At 35.9% G+C, this 24,291-nt stretch overlaps 1 protein-coding gene and 1 long non-coding RNA gene across 10 annotated transcripts in view; one reads left to right on the top strand and one right to left on the bottom strand.

Annotated features, from left to right (window-relative positions):
• Positions 1 to 9,042: 9,042 nt before the first annotated feature.
• LOC109699265 (nonsense-mediated mRNA decay factor SMG5-like) overlaps positions 9,043 to 24,291 on the bottom strand; it is a 121,040-nt gene continuing 105,791 nt past the window's right edge. For 7 of the 9 annotated variants that reach the window (XM_074069073.1, XM_074069067.1, XM_074069069.1 and 4 more), the window contains one exon: positions 9,043 to 13,534. In XM_074069073.1, coding sequence (XP_073925174.1) covers positions 10,565 to 13,534 — 2,970 coding nt within the window. In that variant the 3' untranslated portion in view covers positions 9,043 to 10,564. The remainder of the gene's footprint in view (positions 13,535 to 24,291) is intronic. The other 2 variants (XM_074069075.1, XM_074069076.1) reach the window with 1 other exon arrangement.
• Positions 11,801 to 24,291, top strand: part of LOC141421717 (uncharacterized) — a 33,913-nt gene continuing 21,422 nt past the window's right edge. Inside the window, exon 1 of the long non-coding RNA XR_012446387.1 lies at positions 11,801 to 11,928. This is a non-coding gene — a long non-coding RNA (uncharacterized lncRNA). The remainder of the gene's footprint in view (positions 11,929 to 24,291) is intronic.

Raw genomic sequence — 24,291 nt, 5'->3', positions numbered from 1 at the left:
ATGATTTTCTGTGGGTTTTCCAGAGTAATGCTCACAGTTTTTAATATTGAATTCTGTGCCCAGGCTAGCATCACTTCCTCTTTCAAAGCAAAATAGAAATAGATAAGCCAAATTACAGCAGAGAAATCAAACTGAGAACTGTAAAGGAGACTCCTCAGAAGCTGTCCAGATATAACAAAAACATTGCTCCACCAAGCTGGACAGATGCTATGAACCATTAGCATCTTCAAACTTTAAGGAAACACATTTGCTTGCTTAGTCCTTGCCAGGAGACTCAGAATTAAAGCACATACACAATGAGTATTCACCCCAATTGGGAAACAGATATTCTACACTCAGAGAAGAGAAAGAAAAGAAGGCTGGGTATGGTGGTGACACCTGTAATCCCAGCATTGGGGAGGCAGAGGCAGGAGGATCATGAGATTGAGGTTAGCTGGGGCTACATAGCAAGAACCTGTTTCAAAAAAAAAAAAGGAAAAAGGCAAGATTCATAGAACAAGCAAGATAGGAGAGTATATACCATTAGTGAGAAGATTTTCTTACAGAGATAGCATTAACAGCCCCATGCAAATGAAAGTCCCACACAAGTGAAATTCTATTTACCATGTGCTTTCACAGCCTGTCCTCTCCTTCCGGTGTTCCCCATCAATCAAACACATGAAAGACCATTCCATTTGGAGTAGGGTTTCTGAGCCTCAGTCTCATTCTAAATGTTATTTTTTTAAGGCAGTGATCCAAAAACTCAAGAGTAGACTAGTGATTTTCCCAACACCTCGAGCCAAGCTAGAGAGGGGAAGTGACTGCACATCTGCTCTGACTTTAATGCCAGTTTTCCTTCCCAACACTAAGTCCTCAGAGAGCAGAGTAGGAGTGCTTAAACTGAGTTCCATAGAAATAAATCAAAGAAGCAGTTACAAATAAATACATCCAATTGAATATGCCTTCATTTCATTGGAAAATCAAATGAAAATAAATTGATGCTGGTTTTCTGTTATGTAAAATACTGTAGTCATCCTATGTGTTCTTAATGTTTTTAATATTGTATCAGATGCAATTTAAAATTTAATATTATTTTTTAAATATTATTTCCTTTGTTTATTAGATTAACTGAATCTTCTAGATTAGTGAGCCAAAAATTGAGTCCTTCTGTCCAAGAATGAAACAAAGTAGAGCTCCTTACTCTCCTACCTTTATTCTGTGTAACCATAGACAAGTCACCTATTCTTTTTGATCTCAAAGGATTTATTTCAAAGAAGGGAAGTTATTCTATATCCTACATATGTACCCTCCTGGTTCCAACTTTCAAGGATTATTCAGTGCCTACAAATTTTCTATATTTAACATCAGATGTTATTCCAAGTCAGAGGCAGAAGTTTCTTATAAAACCAAAAACACAGAATTAAATATTCACCCAGAAATATACAACCCAAATCATGTCCATTTGCCTTTGATACAAACAAATCTAAGTTTGCAGTTGAGTAATAATTTAAATCATAACTCATAGCTATGTTGCTGCCATTGTGTGCCTGGCACCATGAAAAGTGCTTTACATACATTGGTTCATTTCATATACATGGCAACTTGGGGAAATCAACCCAGAAAAATTAAAGCTTCACCCATTTTCTTGACTTTGAAAGTATCTGATGCATACATGACTGGCTCCCAAACCCATACTCTGCTACACTGCATTATGGGACTTAATTAGAGAAAAGAAGAAAGCACTTACATAGGGCATAGACTTTCAGTAAGAAAATCTAGAACTCTGGGAAAGTATGTGTTAACAGGAGGAACCAGGAAGTACTAATAGATGCATAGTAAACATCCTCCAAATGAACAATTCAGATTTCTCCTAATTTCAAAGAATAAGATCCAATGACAGATTGCAAGCATTTCAAATAATCATTTTAAAATTTTTATTAATACATAATATTTGTACTACATATGGGGCATGGTATAATTTGATATATGTAAAAATGTCTCATGAAAAAATTGAAATAACTAACAATCCTGTATCCTTCAAACATCATTTCTCTGTGTTAAGAATCTTTGAAGACTTCTAGTTATTTTGAAATATATAATAAATTGTCACATGGTCACATGCTATAGTTAGCTTACTGTGTTGTGGAACACTAGAACTAATTCTTCTTAATTGTAAAAGACAAAGAGCTCTACCTGGTATAGTAAGATTAATTTTGATTTTATAATAATTTGAGAATTACAAATCTATAATTGATGATCTCAGATTTTTCCAGAGTTTAAAAAGTAATCTTGACTTAGCTAGTTGATCTCTCTGAAGTTGGTTTCCTCAGATATTATCTATTCCATAGTATTAAGAGAATAAAATTGAGTAATATGAACATTGTGTAAATGAATGCCTTATGCAAACATCACTACCATTTACAAAGCTATTTCCTACACAATGATCAACCACCAACAACATGTTCCTTGTAAAGCTTGAAGCAAGGGACTAGCATTTCTATTATTCTAATATGATTAATTTATTTCCTTAGAGATGACTTGAGAATTAATTTCCCTTGAAATTATAATAGGTAAACATTAATATACTTCTTATGTGAAAAAAACTTTAGCAAATGTCAATTTGTTTTAAGACTTTTTTATTTAAATATATCTAATCCATAAAATAAACTCAATATGAGCTTTGGCACTTTTTCTTTTTGGCAGTACTGGGGTTGAACTCAGGGCCTCACACTTCCTAAGGAGGGTGCTCTACCACTCTACCACTTGAGGCACACCTCCAGCATTTGGCATTTCTTGATAAGTTGGACTATTCTCACATTAGACTACTTTAATGCACCAGTTCTCTAGAAGCTTTTTATGACTAACTATAATAATTTCTTTTTGTTATCTATTAAAATTCATTAACTAGTTTAAGGAACTTATTTCATATGCACTGAAGAAATAAAAATCGGTGTTTTTCCCTTCTATACAAAGTATTTCCTACTGTCATCTGAACTTCAATTGCTGTGATACATTAATAAAGAGAAAAATATAGTAAGTGGCCATGTAATAAGAAAACTGATAGGAAATATTCAGATTTTTTTGTCCTTTGGTCTTGATTCAACAAACCCTAAAAAGGAAGTAATATGCATGTTTCCCTAAATCTTTTAGCAAAACAGGAGTGTAATTTCTTTTTCTCATAGACCAAAATAAAGAGAGAAAAGAAAAAACTTTTATGAAATTATATAAAAGTAATCTGATAATGGAATGAGTTGTTTTCCAGAGATGCAGGGTCTGTATGATTATTGTGTAGGAAATAGCTTTGTAAATGGCAGTGATGTTTGCATAAGGCATTCATTTACACAATGTTCATATTACTCAATTTTATTCTCTTGATACTATGGAATAGATAATATCTGAGGAAACCAACTTCAGAGACATCAACATTACTTAGTAAGGGATTATTAACTTGATTTAATTATTTCATGGTGTATACATATGTAAAAACATTATATTGTACATAGTAAACATATTTTTATGTTTTGCTTATTAATTATGCCTTAAGCAAGGGGAAAACTCAAAATAAAACAAATAAAAGTCCATTTAACAAAAGATTATAGACACAGTGGTAAAGGACTTGAACTCAAATCTTCAAAATTTGAGTGCAGCCTCAATCTCAAATGCAAGAAAAAACATGTAATTATCAGGAATGATTATAACTTCATGGTTTATTTTTAATGTCCACTAAATTAACTTGGAGTAACATTGAGGTGCTAGTTTATAAAAATATGCAATTTGGGGGAAACAAACAAATGTATATTAAGTATATGACACATACCATGTTTGAATCTAGGTATGAGAGGATCTTGCAAAATATAATAATATAGTTTTTTCCAGTATCGAAAATCACAGTTTAGTAAGAAAGAAAGACAAACAATTCCTGTATAATAAATACATGAGTCATAACAGTGTATGAGCAACATCAGTGGAAGTACAGTGGAAACCGCAACTAACCACACTCAGAATGAAGGAACCTCTAGAGATGAGGTGATATTTAAGTTGAGTCTAAAAAAATTAATATCTTGCTAGATAAAATGTGAAGTGAGGCATCCCAGACAAAGGGAACAGTGTGCAGAAATTCTTGGGTATGAGAAGGAAAGGTATGTATGTTAGAGACTATATCAAGCTATTTTGTGTGACTGCAGAATAAAGAGTATAATTGAGGAAAGGGATTGCTGAATGAAGATAGAGAAATACACTGGGGTCATCTAATAATGAATTGTTTACACCATACTAAAAAGTTTGGACCTCACATGCAATAAGAAGCCATTGCATTTTATCCAAGAGAAACATGACTAGACATAAGAATACAATAATACAGGTGACTAGGTGGAGGTAAAACAGGACTGAAAGTGCAGGTGACAATTCATCAACTCATGCTGAAGAGGACTTGTTACAGTAGAGAGAATGAATTGAGACAGACTGAAATATTTTGGAAAGGAATATTTCTTTTGGAATGTCCTGTACGACATTCTTACTACCTTCTTTCCACTCCCGTAACACCTTGTTCATACTACAGTAATTGTGATGCACTTGAGTGTGTGTCTGTGCCAATTTTTATTTTGGAAACTCTGATTTCCTCAAGGATAAGAAATATGTCTTACTTTTCATGGGTCCACAACAGTAAACATAATATCTGGAACTAGTTTTTAAAAACCTCAGTAAGTCTCTATAAATGTTTACTTATGCAATTATGTATTAATTTGACTAGGCTATAATACCCAATTACTGAATTAAATACTAGTGTTACTGTGGAGGTATTTTATAGAGATGGTAAATATTTACAGTCAGCCAGTTTTAAGTAAAGGAGATTATCACAATAATGAAGAAACCTTCATCCAATCAGTTGAAAGACTATTCAGGTGTTAACAGTAAACTGTAGAATTCCTTTGGAAAAAGAAATACTGCCTCAAGACCACAGCACCAGCTTCTACCCTTTGGTTTTACATCCTATAGATTTCAGATTCGTCAGCTATGAGGTAATTCCTTGAAAAAGTGTATGTGTCTGTTTCATTTTTTGACTTGTGTACGTGATTATTTATAAATAACTTATGTTAAAGGAAAGTTAGAAGAATGGAACCAGTGTTTCAAACTTAAGTAAATGTTGTTGTCAAGATGAACACTACAAGGTAGTGTTATTTCAGGTACAAACAATGGCTTTACTTGTAGATATGTTGAACGGAAAAATCCAGCAAAGAAATAAAGAAGGCAGATAGAAATTTGAGGCTTAAGTTCATAAAAGAAATGATTACTGTCACAATATATTATTGAGCCACAATATAGTTTCTGGTTGCCTAAAAAAACACAGGTAACACACATTTATAGTGAGACTGAAATTGACACACTTCAGCTCATGAAAGAAATATCTAGCTCTAGTTATTGTCTGAACATAACTTACCTTCAAACCTATTTCAACCAACACATAAAATTTCCCTCCTTAAATATAACTCAGTGTCTTCCCACTGAAAGCAATCTCTTGCTGGGTAAATATTACTCAAGACAGAGCTGAAGCCTGTTGTCACGGCTGTCGATGCTTACCTTTCCAGGGGCATTTGGATAAAGGTAAAAGTTTGCACATCACTATGAAACAAGATGGGGGAAGAAGGAAGATGATTTCTGCGGTCCATGTGTTGCTGTCTAGGATTCCCTGACCTCCAGAGACTGTTTCTTATCTCTGCTTTGAGTGCTTGTCAGTGAGCCAGATCTACTTGGGATAGATTTGCAGCCAGGTATATCTGGAATGGAATATGAAGTTACTCGCTTGGTAGCTGCAGGATTTTGCACTGATTCTACATTACTTATCTATAAAAAAAAACAAGGTTCTTTCCTATATTCTCGGATACAAAGAAAGTTAGAAACTAGTCAGCTCACATCTGGTCCCCTTTCCACCATAACCAGCTGACAAAGGCCTCGCCAGGTGTCAAACTTTCCGTTACCGAATGGACAGTGCTGTCCTCTTCAGAAAAACCACATCATAATGCACAAGCTTTGAAGAGTCATTTGCACAGCCAAATCTCTGTACAAGCACTAGGATTTAGGCACTGAACTGTTTAAAATTTTAACTGTTGGCTATATTATTCCTCAGATACCATGATGAAGAGAAGAGAAAACTAAGTCTTTTAGTAGGCAAGATTTTGTCCACAGTCCCACAGGCCTAGGCCAAAACACTGTATTTTTAGAGGACAAATACTTTTAGAATAAGTACAAACAACAAATATTCTAATGTATGCATTAGACTTTTCCTGGCTGGTTCAATTGGCAGGGACTAACTTCAAGGCCCTCATCTTTAAAGTAGACCAAATGAAGTCCAGGCATTTAATAAAAATATTCTCACATTCTTTTTGTCTCATAGCTCTTCATACATTAAGCAAAAATTCTTAATGGCAACAAGCAACCAACAAGTCATATGGCAGACATCTGTGGCATTTGACATAAAGTCATAGCAATTACACCTTCAAAGCAACTCCTAGTGCTTCTCAGTGTTTTCCTAAGTCCAGACTAAGGTGTCTGGTGATGGCCAAATAAACACCTGTAGTTTCAAAACACCTAGAAGGAAATCAAGAAAACATCGTAGAATGCAATAGGGAGCTTTCTTAGGGAACGTGATTCTTGCATATAAAAATACAAAACGATTAAAATTACAAAAACAATGGTGGGTTTGCCGCCGCCACTGTTGGTGAGTTCTAAGAGCACATTGTGCGTGAGCTATGCAGCTGCCAAGTCATTTTGAAATCCCCCATTTCCACCAGTAAGAATGAGAATGGGATTGGGTCCTGGACTAAAAGGAACCGAAACTCCCTGTGAGACACAATTGATGTCTACCGTACAGACAGGAAGCACACTCTGTCTGGGCTTTGCCACATTCATATGAGTTAGCAAACATCCCAAAGTTAACTCAAAATCTGCAAACCCAGCTTCTGTAAGGGGGACTCTTCCACAGTGATGATCACTTTTGCTATGGGAAAACACCAATGGTCTCCCACCAGAAAGACAATTCTGCTTGTATTTTTAAAAATAACTTATTCTTGCTCTTGTTTTTTTCTCGAGTCCACGGCATGCTTTGAGCTCTTTTTCCCACCTGATGCCACCAGTTTTATTGGCTTTTTCATATTAATGGAACACTGTACTTTTGAGGTTACAGAAAGCAAGAAAGATTGAAGGGAGAGTATTCAAAGCGATTAAACAGACAAAGTAAAGCACACCCACACTGGGTGTACATTGAGACATCACACTGACTGTCAACTCAAACATTAATAGTGAAAATCAGGATGGTAAAATAGGTACAGTATGTGCAGGGGGAGGGGGAGGGTGAAGGAAGGAGATTAAGGTGTATGGTTGATGGGCTTCATATACCTATATGAAATGAACAAAAACCTCTTGCAATTGCTTTAAGTGGGGTGGGGAGGGAGCTCAGGGGGAGAGATGATGGGGGAAATGTAAACAATGTACAATATAAGTCTAATAGGAATTGTCACAAATCCCCCATATAATGAATATATCCTAATAAAAAATGAATATATTGAATATATAGTGAATATATCCTAATAAAATTATTTAAGAAATGACATACTTAGAAAATTACATACTTATTTTTTTTAAAAATTAAATAATCTTTTTTTATTCTTGTACATTTCAATGAAATAAAATTCAATATCCTTTGTCAAGAAAAAAAGAAAGGTTGAAGAAGTAGAAGTAGTCAACTACTGATTTCAGACCTGATTAAATTTAAACCATCATATAATTTTGATGTGGTTGCAGATTATGATAACAAGAACGAAGAAAAACACAGGGCTGGGTGATGTGGCTTATTCTTTAATCCCAGCTATTTGAGAGGTAGCAATAGAGAGGATCACAGTTTGAGACTATCCCTGGCAAAAGATTAGTGAGAAGTCTTTTCAACAAATAAACCAGGTGAACAGGTCCTGCCCAGAGGGCAGGACTGGCACTAGCGGGAGAGGGGAGGGAGGTAATGGGGAAATGGAATAGGAGGGTGAATACGGACCAATGAATGTATATACATGCATGCCAATGCAAAATTGATACCTGTTAAAACTGCTGCATAAAGGAGAGCTGTGGAGGGGGTGAATTCAAGTATGACGTATTTGATACATTGTAAGAACCTTTGTAAATGCCACAATGTACCCCTACTAAGCACAACAATAAAGGAAAAAAATGTAAGCTAGTAAAATTAAGTATCTCACAGTCCAAAACACAATGTTAATTGCCCTTATCAAATTGGCAATGAAAAAAATTCTCTGAATCAAATTCAGTGAAATATACTTTCTCAAATCTTGGGACTAAGAATTCCTATAACCTGTCTGGAGGTCTGTTTAGTATCATCATTACTAATTTGCATCATTTTCAGTATCATTAAGGGTCTTAACATATTATTACTCCCTGCTTCAGCAATTCTACTTCCAGAAATTTACTCTAATAATCAAAGACACACACAACAATCTATTTACATTATTCATAATGAGAAAAAAAGCAAAAAATGTTTTAAAAATAGGAAAATTGCCAAGCAAATATGGTTTATCTATATAATGGTCATCTAAAAAATCATATTTAAAATAATAAATATGTAAGAAAGTGTTCATAATAAACTTGGTAAAAACAATATAGACTGAAATTTTGAAGAATGTTCCCTTTTTTGGAAAGAAATTGTTTTCTTGGCAATTCCCTTTAAAAAGTAATCAGTGTATGTATATATGTATATAAGTATATGTAATGTAATAGGCATGGGCATAAACATATAGTACATATACACATGTTTATTTGAGACAGAGTCTTACTAGATAATCGACATTGGCTTTGAATTTGTAATCCTCCTGCATCCACTTCCCAAGTACTGGGATTAGAGGTGTGCAATACCACACCCAGCATGGTATATCTTTTAACTCAATCAATCAATTTTTGGTCATCTATCCTGAAGAGTAAATCCAACAATTACAAAAATCTATCACATACTTATGAATAATTTATATCAAAATATTATAAAAGAAAGATGAATATTTAAGCAACTAACAGGAAGCAGTTATTAAAGTGGGCAATGGAGACCACAATATGAGAACTGTTTGCAACTTAAGGAAAAGTAGGCTGAAAAGATGCTCATCAAATATAATTACAGGTAAAAAACATGTTTGCAGGAGAAAGTGACAGGGTATAAGCAAAACAACAAAAGTGGTAATGTTAGGGTGAAATGACATTTGGATTTTTCTTTTTTTCTTTCATTTATTGAAGTTTTTCTAATATCACATAATAAAATGCCAAAATAAACACACACTGATATGGGGAAGTGACAGGCAGTTTAACTGAAACACTGGAACAGAGACTCAAAATAGGAAAGACATGATAAGAACACAGGAGTGAGGAGGAAGCTACCCCTGGGATTTCTCTGCTTAGGTGGGCAGCAATTGGATCGAGGCTAGACTAGTGAGGAAGACAACCTGGATCCAGACAGAGCATATATTAAGTTTGGCTTTGACATGATACACTTTAGTAGGGAAGAACTTTGAAGACTGGCAGAAGGAAAAACATTTTAACACATTTCAGTCAGCATAAAGATATGCATTTTACTTTTACTGAGTTAGCAGGATATATACCCAAGCTTTGCTAATTGTAGGAAAAGAGATTCCCTGGAGTTTCTACCAAGCAGGAGATTGAAGACAGGTATAGAAAGATATCTGGGAGTCAGGAATTTCATAAGAACCAAAGTTGAAATTTTTTACAGAAATAGGAAAAAATGCCAAAATTGACCCAGGCACTGGTGGTTCATGCCTGTAATCCTAGCTACATGGGAGGCTGAGATCAGGAGGATTGCATTTGAGGGCAGCCCAAACAAATGGTTCATGAGACCCCTATCTCCAAAATAATCAGAATAACAATGCACTGGAGGTTTGGCTCAAATGGTAGAGCATCTCCTTTGCCAGTATGAAACCCTGAATTCAAACCCCAGTACTGCCAAAAAAAAAAAAAAGGTCAATATTGTACCTTGAAATACCTATTCCCACGTTACCAAAAACAGTATAGCGTCTGCCAATCCTTGGGGCTATTGCTATCATTCTTAGTTAGATATGACCAGGAATGACAATGAAACCCTTCACCACAATCATGAATTTTAGCTTTATATTTATTGAGTTTCACAGATAGCATGGGTGACCTTTGATAATAGGCATGGCCCCATTATAATAAAACAATGTAAGTAAAAATTTCATGTCACAAAACAGAGCTAAGCAAATTACAGAAAGTTCACAGAGCTAGATTTCACATGAGAGTGCTTCCTGAACTTGCTGCTTTACTGTAGTAACACTAAGCACTGAGTTAATCTTAATGTTTTTCAGAGGGAGAAGATGTATCAAGCTAAGATAGCAAAGAAGGAAACAATGCCTCTGGAAGCTGGTATGCTAAAACTCTACCTTTGGGTAGACAAGAATATTCATTTATACAAGGCCTACCTTAGCATTAGGTGCTTACAAGAAAAAGAAACATACTGAATTTGATCCATTAGTGCTGAAGGAGGAGGAGGAACAAGAGAGATGTGAGCATGTCAGCTGATTGCCTTCCACTCCCTGTGGAAGTTCAGAATGTTCTTGATTTCCATACCAGCTTCAGTTGCAGTTCCCAGGACCAACTGCAGAGGGTATGAGAAATTCCTGGGATTGTCCAAACAGATGCCTGTGATGATAGTCACCATGCTGCTGGGATCTGGTGACCCTGACCTCCATGAATCCAGTAGACCTTTGCAAAAATCAAGAATATTGTAGAGGTCCCAGGCATCAGAGTCTGGCCTGGTCATCCTGGGTCTGACCAACCTCTTAGACACAAAGGACTGGCACAGAATGTACTGGTTTCCTCTCTTCAACTCATCTTCTAAGAAAGTGATAGTTTCCAAAGCCCTGCGGTCTTCCCTCCTCAGGATATACAGTGTGTCAACCACAATCTTGGGTATGATAAAGAAAAACTTTCCACTGGTGGTGAGTTGCTGGATGACTGGAAGATTCTCACATAGGGCCCTGGGGTCAGGCAACAGGTATGGGGTCAAAGCTGATCGAGTCTGGGGGCCTCTGAGGGTCTTCTCTAACAATGCCACTTCACGTTGAAGCCAGAGCTGGATTATGTCTTTAGAAAATCTGATTCTTGAAGTTCCACTTGGCAGCCTCTGAGATGGATGTTCTGATCTTTCAAGTGTTCTGCTCATAAAGACACCGAGCTTGGAGTCAAACTTCAGGAACTCTCCAGGGAGTCTAGTTACAAAGTAGCCAAAACTTCTGAGGAAACAGATGCGCACAGCAGCTTCATCCCAGTGGCTTAACTGAGGTGGGTCTTGCTCCTGAGAAGCCTGTGGTAGAGAGTGCTGGAACAGGGCGATGTCCTCAGGAAGCTGTAGAAACCTGGGGGCATGAGGGCCTTTACAGCTCTGCAGCAGCTCATGGAGATGGTGGGACAGGCCCAGGCCTGGTTGCTGAAGATCTCCCTCCGAGGGCAGCAGGTTCAGCAGCACACACAGGTGGTCCCACAAATTAAGTGAACTCCGCCAATGTGAAGAGAGGAGGCTGTGGTTAGTTCGGAGCCAGCCCAGGATCACTTTGATGGTGGGCAGTAGGCCCTCTGCAGAGAGGATCTCTAATTTCTTTTGAATGGTTTGAAGATTGTTGCAAGACTGGCTGATGGAGGCTTTCTGACCCAAGCAGGAACCAGTGTGAAACTCTATCTCAGCAAAGCTTCTCTTATCACCCTCAATACTTGGGGTACTGCTGGAGGCAGAACTCAGCTCAGACTGCAGCATCAGAACACTGTGACTCAAGACAGGAACCAAGTGTGAGCCATATTTTCCTTGGAGCGTTTGACTCAGTGAAGCTGGCAGATCAGCAGTGATGGTTGTTTTTAAGAGATCTAGAAGACTATTGGGAGGTTTGTACACCTTCAATTTATTCCTTGGATGGATGGGTTTAGATTTGGGTATATCTCTACTTTGCTGCATTGCTTCTGAATCCAGCAAACCATTCCCTTCTTCATCAGTTGTATTTGAGTAAGAACTTTCACTACTTGTTTCTGACTGGACCTGTGAGCTTAAGGATGTATTTTCTTCTTCCTCTGTCTCTTCTGCCTCATAGCAGGAATGAAAACGGGCCTCTGAGTTGTAACTCTCACTACAAACACAAGACCAGCTGTAGCTTTTCTGGGATTTGCTATAGTGGGGCCTAGAGAGTGGAAAGTCTTGTGGCCCCTCTCCAGTCTCTTTCTCCTGGCTTCCATCACTAGAGGTAGCCTCCTCTGGAGTCAGCTTCCCTTTCTGGAGCTCAGCCTGTATTCGTGTGTTCACATGTTGAATTAGGTGAGAGAATAGAGTCAAGGTGAAGATGACTGCTGGTTTGTGTTGTTTTGAGCCTGCTTTCCTCAGGCTGTGCACACTCATGAGGCAAAGAACCACCATGTGAAAAATGAGCAGGTCTGGGAGAAACAAATAACCTTTTGGAGGCTTTCCTTCTATGGAAGCCTGACACTGCTCAGATGGACGTGGCCGATAGGAAAGACAGAGATGAAAGTCTTCCAGAACCAGCTGGCACAGGGCTATCAACTTGGCTGCTTTGAATTTCCTCTGAGGCTGCAGGAGGCTCTGAAGGTAGAGGAAACTAACCAGCAGCCTCTTGTTATCCCAACACTGCCTCTGACTGCGAGATAGTTTCCTTCCCTGGTATCTTTTCAGACAGCTGTACCTTTTCCCTGCAAGATCGTAGAGCTGTTTGAGGTTCCAAGCTGCTCCTTTGAAGGGCACTTCTGAGTTGAGGCAGCGCTGATAGAAGTATGTGGCTTCAATGTCATAGTACTTGCTCCCCATGAGTGCTCCCAACTGGTTGAAGGGCATTCCCATGTGTGGGGCCACAGACAGGGCTCTGTAATAGCATCTCTCTGCCAAGGTCTTCGTGGCCAGGTCTAAGAACTCGTTCTGATAACGAAACAAGTCTCCCAGGTAGAGCAGGCAGCGATGGCAGGCCATGCGAGCCCAGGCAGTCTCCTCCTCTGACGTGGGTCCTACTTTCTTACAGCCAATCAAGTGGATTGCACTGTGAGGCCAGTCTATGTAACTCTGTAACCTCAGCTCATAGTGACCTTGAAGGAACAAAAAGAGATGTTCATAGAATTTGAGACCACTCTTCAGGTGAGACTGCAAGGGGCCTTCCCAGTGTTTGAAAGTTTCCATGTGTTTTCTGTTGGTCTTCATGAGTAGCATAGCAACATCAGAGTACATTTTCCTCCATAACAGCTCTTCTGCCTTCCTCCCATAAGCCACTGGGTACAGGAACATGAGTTTAATGCAGGCTTGCTGAACCATATCCCTGAGGGCCAAGATGTGTGGCTTGAACACCTCTTTGTGGGCATTTCCTTTTCGAAGGAAAAGATCAAGATGCTGAGCTGCCAAGCAAACCTCCTGGTAAAGGAGTTTGGCCTTCAGAGCTTCTGCCTGGCTTCTCTCCATGGGGCTGGACTCTTTTCCAGTGATGCTTATTTCTGCTTTCTGAGAAAGGACAAAAACTATTAGTGCTCACCCATAAGGACTGAAAATAACAACAACCAGAACAACAGAGTGGTGGTATATAAGCCCCGTAAGCAAACCAGGTAAATCCTATTCATCCTTCAGATCTGAGTTTTAACATAATTTCTCCTAGGAAACCAACTCTTAACTCCCAAGTTAGATTAGCTGCTTTCCTTTCCTAAATTTGTTTCCTTTGGAATTCTGAGTCTCAATGGGTTTTGTAAATTTTTCTTGATTTTATTGTTCCTACCACAGCACATCTATTATAAGTACTTAGCATTTTTTCTCCCAAACCAGATCACAAAGTTCCCTGAGGGCATAATGTGAGCCCATCACCATTGTCACCAATACCTAGCAATTCTTAGATCAAGTGGATACCCAATAAGTAACAGGAAATACATAAAGTTTATTCCAACATCAGTTACTTGGGTGTAATTTTCAACTCCACATTTATAATGTAAAAGGCACTCCATTTTACTGTTTAAGATGCATGTCTAAAGATGAAACAAAATTTCATGCAATTTCTACTAACCATGACACAAAAGGAGAAAAAGATCCCCATCCCAAATTTATATTTAATCAAGGTTATGGGCTCTTTGGAGGATTAAACCTAGAGTACAACTGAACATATTTATACTATAAACATGTTAAAATAATATTTTAATGGAAAAACTATAAAACTCATTAGCTCTGAGTGAAATTTCATTTGAAACTGTCAGGATAAAGGGAGAAGAGAAATGCAGAATCCATACAAAGAGTAACACAAAGTAGAAAACATTCTACTTTGAAAGTGGTAGGCATATAACTCCATTGTAGAGCAAATGCTTATCATGTTCAAATCCCTGGGTTCAAATCCCAATGGGAAGGAAGAAAGGAAGGAAGGAAGGAAGGAGAAGATAGGAAGAAAAGAAAACAAAGCAAACAAGCTAATAACATAAACATATCAAAATACTAAAATATATTTTAAATTAAAATATCAGTGCTCAAAGCCTTCATAAAATTTTCACAAACTTACATAGTTGGTAGCATTAAAAGTTTTAAATTTTTTCTTTCATTTATAAAGACATTTATGTTCATGTTCTTTTACCCAAAAACCTATTCATAGAAATGATTTCTAAGGAAATATGTTTAACAAAAGCCAAACCTACATTAACAAGAGATATGTTCCAAATATATGTCTAATAAAAGAAAGAAGGATGGAAGGAAATTGAAATTAACCTAAGTATTCTATGAGAATGAATTGCTCATATACATATATATGAAAATGACCCAAGCATTGTAATGCACATATGAATAATAAAAAAATAAAAATTAAAAAAAAAACATTGAGTTCATTTATATAATATGTCAATTTACAGAAATTATAATTACTTGGAAAACAGAGTAGAATACAAAATAACACATCCACTGGAAAATCATATCTTCAAAAGCCAAAATATAACATGGAAAATTGGCTGTTTTATCCCTCCAAATGATCCTTAATACTGTATCAATCATTCTCCTTAAACTCCTTAGTTTCTGTAGTTTAAAAAATCTACATCTTTTAATTACTGGAACTAGAGAAAAATAGTAACTAAACACATATTATAACGTTTTTTTCAGTAACTAGTATAAATAGCCATGGATGTCAAGTAAATGAGACTCTCTGAACACTATTTGTACAATATCGGTAGAGCTAGAATAACATGGAAGGACCTGAGATGAGTGCATGGGATGTGAAAGCCGAGAATCAAAAGGGATGTGGGCAGAGTAAGAGAAAGGGACTTGGTCAGGTGAACAGGCAAGCAGTCAAGATGCAGATGTTGAAATAGTAGTGCCAGAGCCTTGGACATGTCCAGAGCAGCATAGAGGCTTTCCCTGAACAGATAAATAAGTGGTTACCCTGGCATTCCTCAATTCTGAGAAAGCTGGCTGAGTAAGGGAGGAGAATTTACCAAACAGATATCTGGAGAAGATAGTCCTACAATAGATTTAAACTGCACACCACACACACACACAAAATTTTTCTAAAAGAAAATTTAGTCTCCTTTCAAGCCTGAGATTCAGAAGCTAAAAGATACAAGGTAGAGAAAGAAAAAAGTTTAAACTCCTAACACTATTGCAATATTTTCAGAATGATGCATTCTACTGAAAGGCCAGACAGGAGTAAGAACTGAGTCATTTATACATTAGCCTCTTCTCCCTTCCCCTGTCTTCTAACTACACCTATTCACTTTAGCAGTATACTTCTGTATTCCTTCCTAGGCAGCTGTGGAAAATTTATTTGCAAAAATTACAGGCCTAGAATCACCCAGGTTTGAGCTGGGCTCACAAAAGGTGTAAAGATCTCCTCTCCTGTCCCCACTCCCCTCATCAAGTCACTGATGGTATGATACAAGGATCAGATAATAGAATAATTTTATTACCCTGAGCTGGGATGAAACATAGATATAAATACATTTAGATTATGTCAAATGTATGGACACAAAGTAAGCTAGAACAAAAGCCAGTTCCAAGATGTCTTCAAGATTTTGCCTAAATAAGTCTCGTGTGAGAACCATAAACCAGCATTAGATTAAATAATTCACTCATAAATAACAAAATGAAAAGGCCTTCTAAATACATTCTTATCTTTAAAGCTCATTCACTTTGGGAAATTACCCTTCATTCAATATATCCAAATGAAGTAGAAATCTACTTTCTTAGTTTAAAAAAAATCACAAAAATATTTTCAAATATTATTCCTCTACTGAGTTCTACAAACAGAAAGCCATGAACTGGATGACCACACTGAAAGATCTTCTAGTCTATGGCACAAAAAATGCTTAGCATTCTATATACCTAGGCATACATCTGTGAAATTAAAACAATGATTTCTTCACAAACATTTTCAAACTGAACAGTTACTGAGAAAACCTCATCCAGAATGGATATAAAAGTGACCTGGCTCCCAGCCTCTCTTCACTCAATACTAGTAATTAGGTCAACTTATTTCTAGCTTCCAGGACCTCTTTCCTCCTTTGCAAACACTAGAATAAATTTCCCAGCAAGCTTATTGACACAAGGCAACTCAGCACAATAATCCCTAATGAAACTGTGGACCATTCACAAACAATTGTCTGAAAGTTGAGGTTCCCTGAACAAAAGGTCTTGAAAACCAGAATCTTGATTTTAAAAGGATTGAAATTAAATTCTCTAGTTGAGAAGAATCCAAAGGAGACTCTACACATCCCACCTTTTTACTCACCCCTAGAGTTTACTCCTGGTCAGCTTCCTGGCTCACCACCCTTGAATCTCACATGCTAGGCTCTCAAAGTCTCTGGAATCTATTACTTTATCTAAGCACTAATTGACTCTGCATAATTGGCATCAGCTGTTTAGCTGTGGCCAGAAAGTTTCACTCTGGATGTTTCTTCCTCAGGCAGGTAACACATGGGCAGATGTGACCAAGACAATCAAATATTAATAAAACAGGCAAAGAGCACAAGCTGAGAGAAATTGGAAAAGTATCACAGAGCGGGTATGGTAGTGCATAGCCTCAGCACTTGGGATGTTGAGGCAGAAGAATCACCTGGGCTATAATATAATCACCTGGGCTGACCTGAGTTCTAGGTCAGCCCGGGCTACAAAGCAAGACCTTGTTCCAAAAATCCAGAAAAAAAAAAGATTATCACAGAAACAAGAAAATTAAAACCCTTCTATTGTACATGAAAGTTATTTTGCATTTCCTAGAGAATTTAGGCTACTTCCTTGCAAACTAAATAGGTGAGAAAATGCAAGGATTCTTTATAATGCCCCAGACACTAAAGATTAAGCCCTGAAGGATCAGCATTTCCCATGCATCTAAAAGGGTCTTCCCATGATAACTTTGCCTTGGGGATATGAGTTAATACTCACCTTGGAAAGACTACCTGGCTGTAATCATGTGATTATTTCAGTCTCAGGTGTTTTTGCAAGTGCTTGTTAGTGTATTAATCACTATTTCTGAACTGTAGCAAACAACAATGTTCAAAGATTCCCCTTTATGGACTAAATCCAGTGCAGAGATTTTAAGAGAAGATGCAGAGATCCCACAGATTCTGGGAGGTGGATATCATTATGCTTAGAAATGATTTGGATATCTTAACATGAAAACTTTTATTAAGAGCATTTGGGTAAGGTTTGAGATTTGTGCAGTTCTGTGTCCAGGTAATGCCAATACTGTTGGTACACTGAGCATTGTCTAAATGACAAGGCTCTTGATATTTTAAAGAAAAAAGTATTGTAGGGCATCAATATTTGCCTCAGTAGTATTCCTAATTCATAGTTCTGAAATTAATTATGTCTATGACACCTCCTCCACATTTTACTTTAGACATGGTTTTTAAGAATTAAGACCAATTGTTATAATATTAGATACCCTCTTGGTAAAGGCAACACAACTAAAATGGGATTAAAATAGAGAATAAAGCGCACCTGCTCTCACCCTACTAAGTGTCTAAGGCAATAAGATTGATCTGGAGACTCCATATTCCCAAGCCATACTGGAAGCCAAGCCTGGGTAAGATGCATTTTTGTAACCCAAAGAAGTACACATATTTTGCATGAAAAATCTGATGAAAAGATGCCTTTCTCTATATATGTCAATCTAAAATAAAATTTTAAAAAAAGAATCCCTCCATGAAGACAGCACAATACTATTGCCTGCCTACACCCAGCCCAATATAGTCATAAAACTGGTCTTCTTAGAGCCTCCCACAATTGTGGGAATCAGGAAACAAAAGCTCCTGAGCAGAAACCTACTGAATGCAAGCTTTTCTTCTTGCTCCTTGGTCATCTTCTGTATAGCCTAGAATAATAACAAGTACTTCATAAAGAAAAATTCTGATTTATAGTCATGATGGGATTATAAATTTAATGTAGACCTTTGGATTGGATTTGGTAATTTTTTGCAAAACTCTATTGAAAGCCCTCATTCAACTTCAAAATATCATGAAGAAAATATCCCTTAAGAATTAATACACATGTTAATCCAATACTTTACATGAGATGGAAAAATTCCAAAAAAGATATAAACTAGAAGCAGGGAATACAGAGTTTTAGAGTGGCTTCTAGCACATGTAAGGCCTTGGATTCAATCCCCAGCAAAAAGAAGAAAGAAGGAAGGAAGGAAGGAAAGGAAAGAGGCAGAGAGGGAAGAAAAGAGGGAGGGAACAGACATAAACTAGCAAAATGACTGATGAAAAAAATTAAAATCTAAATAGACCTATAACAAGTAAAGATAAATAATTAATAATTTTACAACATCCTACAGTACCAGACGACTCCCTCAGTGAAGTCTATCAAATATTTAAAGAATTAATACTAATCCTCCATAACCTTTTCCATAAAATAGGAGAAATAAGATGACCTCCCAACTCTCCATAAGGTCTAATCTGGTAGCAAAACCACATGAAAGCATCATAAGAAAACTATGGACCAAATCCCTTATGAATATAAGTTGTAAAACTCCTCATAAAAATACTAGCAAACTAAATCTAACAACTTTTTTAAAGTAAATGCAAGGTTGCTTGAACATCTGAAGATCAATTAATATAATCCACCATATCACTACAATAAAGAGGGAAATATATTCTCAAAGCATAGTGCAGAAACAGCAATTCACAAAATGCATACACTTTTGTGATGAAAAAACTCATCAGAGCATACTTAGCATCATGATTAATAGTGAAGGACTGGATGATTTCCCTCCAAGAGCAGAAATAAGACAAGAATGTCTACTTTTGCCACTTCTATTCAACATTGTACAGGAAGTCCTAGCCACAGTAATAGGGCCGAAAAATAAATAAATAAAAGGCATCATATTGAAAAACTATTTGCAGATGGCAAGATCTTGTATACAGAAAACACAATAGATCCACAAAAAATATTATAGATAATAATTGAGCTCAGGATAAAAATTCAATTGTATTCCTATTCACTAACAATGAATTATACAAACAGGAAACTAGGAAAAATTCCATTTACAATAGTATCAAAAAGAATAAAATGCTTGGGAACAAATTTAACAGAAGACAAACTTTCACTCTGAAAACTATAAAAAATTTGTTGAATGAAATAAAAGAAGCCTTAAATGAATGGAAAGAGATATTTATGAGTGAGACAGTTTAATAGTATAATAATCCCTAAATTGATGCACAGATTCAATACAAGTCCTATGAAAATCCCAACTAACTTTCTTGTGAGAATCCTAAAGCCTATCCTAACATTAATATGAAAAACATAAGACAATAAGATAGCTAAAAGAGGGCTGGGGGTGTAGTTCAGTGGTAGAGCACTTACCTAGCATGGACAAGGCACCTGGTTCAATACCAGAATGACTAAAACAATCTTGAGAAAGAAGAACAAGATTGGAAGACTGCCACTTACTGATCCCAAACTTAACAACAAAGCTATAGTGATAAAAGTAATGTGGTAATAAAAGCAGACAAATTGATCAATAGGGTAAAAGATTCAAAAATAAATGGTTGAATTTACAGTTAATTTATCTCCAACGAGGGTAACAGAATAATTCAGTGGAGAAAGAACAATCTTTTCAACAAATGGTACCAGAACAACAGGATATTCACATGCAAAAGGATGAAGTTGAACCCCATTTCTTACACCTACACAAAAATGAACTCAAAATGGACCACAGACTCACTATAACAGCAGAATCTATAAAATTCTGTAAGAAAGCCTAGCAGGAAATATTTGTGATTTGGGGTTAGGGAAAGTTAGACATGACACCAAATTATAAGAGACCATACTAAACTTTTATGAGAAATAGCTTCATGAAATTAAAATTGCTTTTTATACTGAGGGAAAATTATTTATCATCTGAATAAAAATGCTAACTATTCATAGTTTTATTTAAAACTATGAGAAGTTCCCTTTCAGAAGTAATAACCTATTGTCAGATGTTCTGGTTTTCAACATAACATCAAAAAGTATTTAGGTATACCCAAGTGAAATCTTGATGCTCTGGAATCTTCAAAAGATGTTCTGCCCTATTCAGTTTGGAAATATATTTCCTAGCTCTCCAGAAATTATTTCGCTTTGTGAATGTAACAAAAAATAGAGGATTCAAATATTTGTTTTAGTTTTTTTTCTAATCAGTTAAAATAATAGTGAAAAAATTAGCCAACTTCAGAAATAGATTATAATTTATCAATTGCTTAAAGCAGTATACATAAGTCTCTTCCATAAATGTCCTATGCTTAGGATAAAAAATGTGAATATTTCTGTTTTTAATTTATCCATATGTAACACAGATGGATATATTTCCCGGCATTCAAAAAGGTATTGTAATTAAAGACAAAGCAATAAACCTTTTTAAATATAATGGAAAATAATATTTTCATGCCTTAAGAGTAAAGAAGAAATTTTTAAACAGGCCTCAATATTCAAATTGCACTAACCAAAAAGGAAAAGACTGATATAGTCAACTGCTTTAAACTCAAGGACTTCAATTCAAAAAATATTGAATGTAGTAAAAATCTACTAGCAAAGGATATTTGTATCGTTCTTAACAATAAATGAGTAATGCCAAGAATATTATTCTGTCTATGAAGTATGGATGAAAAGATAACTCACTTAGGTACTTCAATAAAAGGACATTTTCAATGACCAATAAACATTTGCAAATACTCGAGATCAGTAATCAGACTTGCAAATTAGAATCATGATGAACCACAAGACATATCCTCCCATGGGCAAAAATGTTTAATGTCTGACAAAATCAACTATTTAAAAGGATGGGGAGTAAGAAGAGTTTTCATATATTACTGACAAAATTATTTGTAAAATTGTTGGGCTTAACTTACTACCATTAAACAGTCACATACCTTACAACGCAGCACCTCCAGTTTTGGATTTACACAGTGGAAATCCCTTACACCTGTGTACCACTTGACATATGAAAAATATACCTAACAGCATTGTCTGTGATAGATAAAAAATAAAACAAACAGAAAAAGCAAAAATAGGAAAAAATCTAATTACTTATCAACAGTGATTGAATAAACAGATCATCGTATAGCCACAGAACTTTAAAAATAAATGAAATGCACTGTTCACACATCCATGTGGATGTATCACACAAGCATAATGTTGGACAAAAGTAGCAAGTCATAGAAAAACATATAAAATAGGACGGCTTTTATACTAAAGCCGAAAATAGATAAAACTGAGCAATCTATTCTTCATGTATACATAATTAGTAAAACCAAAAAAAAAACAGGGAAGGGGGAGAAATTACCACAAAAGTCAAGACTCTGGGAAAAAGAAAACACATGCACATACCCATGCCTTATACATTTTTATGCAAATTTAACTATTTAAAAAATTTTAAATATAATTATTCATATAAAAAGATAGACTACTAAGTATATCACAGATTTTTATTCTTTTATCTTTAGATATTCCTACATTGACTCTTGTTAACTTGAATAATAAATGTCACTAAATATTAACTGATTTTGTTTTCTATTAAATAGAAAACTTGATTGAACCCAATCAAAATATTCAACATTATCTATACATAATAGGAACTAGAGAAGAAAAAGAAATAAAGAAAATTTTAAAAATGTTTTTAAAAAGTAGAAAAACTTCTCAAGTAAGCTTTGAAGATACAAATTATTCCCAGGTAGTTGAGATGAATTAGGAGTGGGAAGTCACTTGTATAGTTAGAAGGGTATTATGTGTAAAATTTATTTTAGTCTAAATCTTATATTCTTTACAAATCTTAACAAACAAGATTGCCTATATTTTTAGCTACAATATATTAAAAAATTCTTTTTTCTATTTTATTTTTCTCCCATTTTCAATCATGAAATTCAAACTTCAATTAAAGATTAACTCTAAGGTATAAATAATAATCTTTTATCTACTGTTTAAATTATATTCCAATTGAAAGCATGTAGTTTTATGACAAAACTCTTATAAAATGACCAAGTTAAATAGTACTCTCATAACAAAGGTTCCATCTTTCAGTTATTATGTTCTAGGATAAGACTCTTGGAAATAATATGCCTTTACATATATTACAGAGAAATCCTGCACTATAATATACTTTGGAAAAGAACTCTAGGCTATATGTAAAGCCATGTATCTCAAGTATGGACCACAGGAACATAAAGTGATTACTCTATGTCTGTGAACCCCTATGTTCTGCTCCAGAATTCTTATTTAAGAACATTAACAAAGTGGAAAATATCCAGGAAAGTATTTGAAATGATTAGGGGTAGACATCATCTGGAATTGGGAGAGAAAGACAACCAAATAAATAAATAAAAGCCTAGACAACCTAAATATTTTTATCTTAAAGATGAAAGAAATGAGAAGACTACCAGATGAAATAAATGTCTTTAAACATTTGAAGAACTATGCAAGGAGGGACACACTGAATTCTGTATGATCCAAAAGGAAACCAGTAAAGCTGGGTATGGATTCAAAAAAAAAAAAAAAGAAAGAAAGCAGAGCTTTGGGGTTTTTTTGGTTGGTTGTTTGTTTTGAGACAAGTTTACTACGTATCCCAAGCTGGCTCAAACTTATGCTCCCTCTTGCCTCCTGACTGCAGAGGTCACAGTCTCTGACTGAATACAGGTGTATACTACCACAGCCAGCAGGACTTTTCATTACAGTTTTCCAAGAATAAATGGGTTCTCTGATGAGATAAGGATCTTCTAAACATGGAAAAGGTCCAATCAAAACTGATTGACCATTCATTTGTTGGGCACCTCAGCTCATTCCACACAATTACAGGACATGAATGTACATGGGAGACTGCCTGAGGTATCAGCAGGAAGGGGGAGAGGGACAGGAAAGGATACCTGAAAGGTGAAGAGGATGGAAGTATGGTATATGTATATGAAGATAGCGTAATAAAATCCACCAAGCACTTTGAAAAGTGGGAGAAGAGAGGGAGAGGTAATAGAAATATATTGGAGGGGATGAACTTGTTCAAGGTAAATTGTAAATATGTAGGAAATTATCACAATAAAATTCCCTTGTGTTATTAATATATGATAAATTTTAAAATGAGCTGGAAAAAAATAAATTTCTAATCCACAAGTAAGCTCAAAAAATGATAGACCTTTGGCATATGATCAATAAGTTTTCTTCTGGGTAAGAGACAGACAGAAATGACCATTAACATTCTTTTTAATTTTTATTTTTTATAGTTCATAGAGATTGATTATATGAACTGGCCCTTACGTCATTGTGTGGTCTCATGAAGAGGTCCAGGTGAGGTTCTTGACTCTATAACTGATGTTGGGCCTAATGTATCTGGAGCTTGGCAGGGTGAGTAGTTGGGAAGGACAGCTGGACATGAATAGGGGCAGCAACAACAAACACCATGGAAGTCCAGGAAATCATCAGAGACTACTTTGAGAACCTATATTCAAATAAATTTGAAAATCTAAAAGAAATGGACAGATTTCTAGATACATATGATCATCCAAAACTGAACCAAGAGGAAATTAATCACCTGAATAGACCTATAACACAAAATGAAATTGAAGCAGCAATCAAGAGTTTCCCCAAAAAGAAAAGTCCAGGACCTGATGGATTCTCTGCTGAATTCTATCAGACCTTTAAAGAAGAACTGATACCAACCCTCCTTAAACTGTTCCATGAAATAGAAAGGGAAGGAAAACTGCCAAACACATTTTATGAAGCCACTATTACACTTATCCCAAAACCAGGCAAAGACACCTCCAAAAAGGAGAACTATAGGC

The sequence above is a fragment of the Castor canadensis genome, chromosome 3, assembly GCF_047511655.1.
Source record: "Castor canadensis chromosome 3, mCasCan1.hap1v2, whole genome shotgun sequence".
Classification (NCBI taxonomy): Eukaryota; Metazoa; Chordata; class Mammalia; order Rodentia; family Castoridae; genus Castor; species Castor canadensis.
This window is presented reverse-complemented; position numbering and strand designations above follow the sequence as displayed.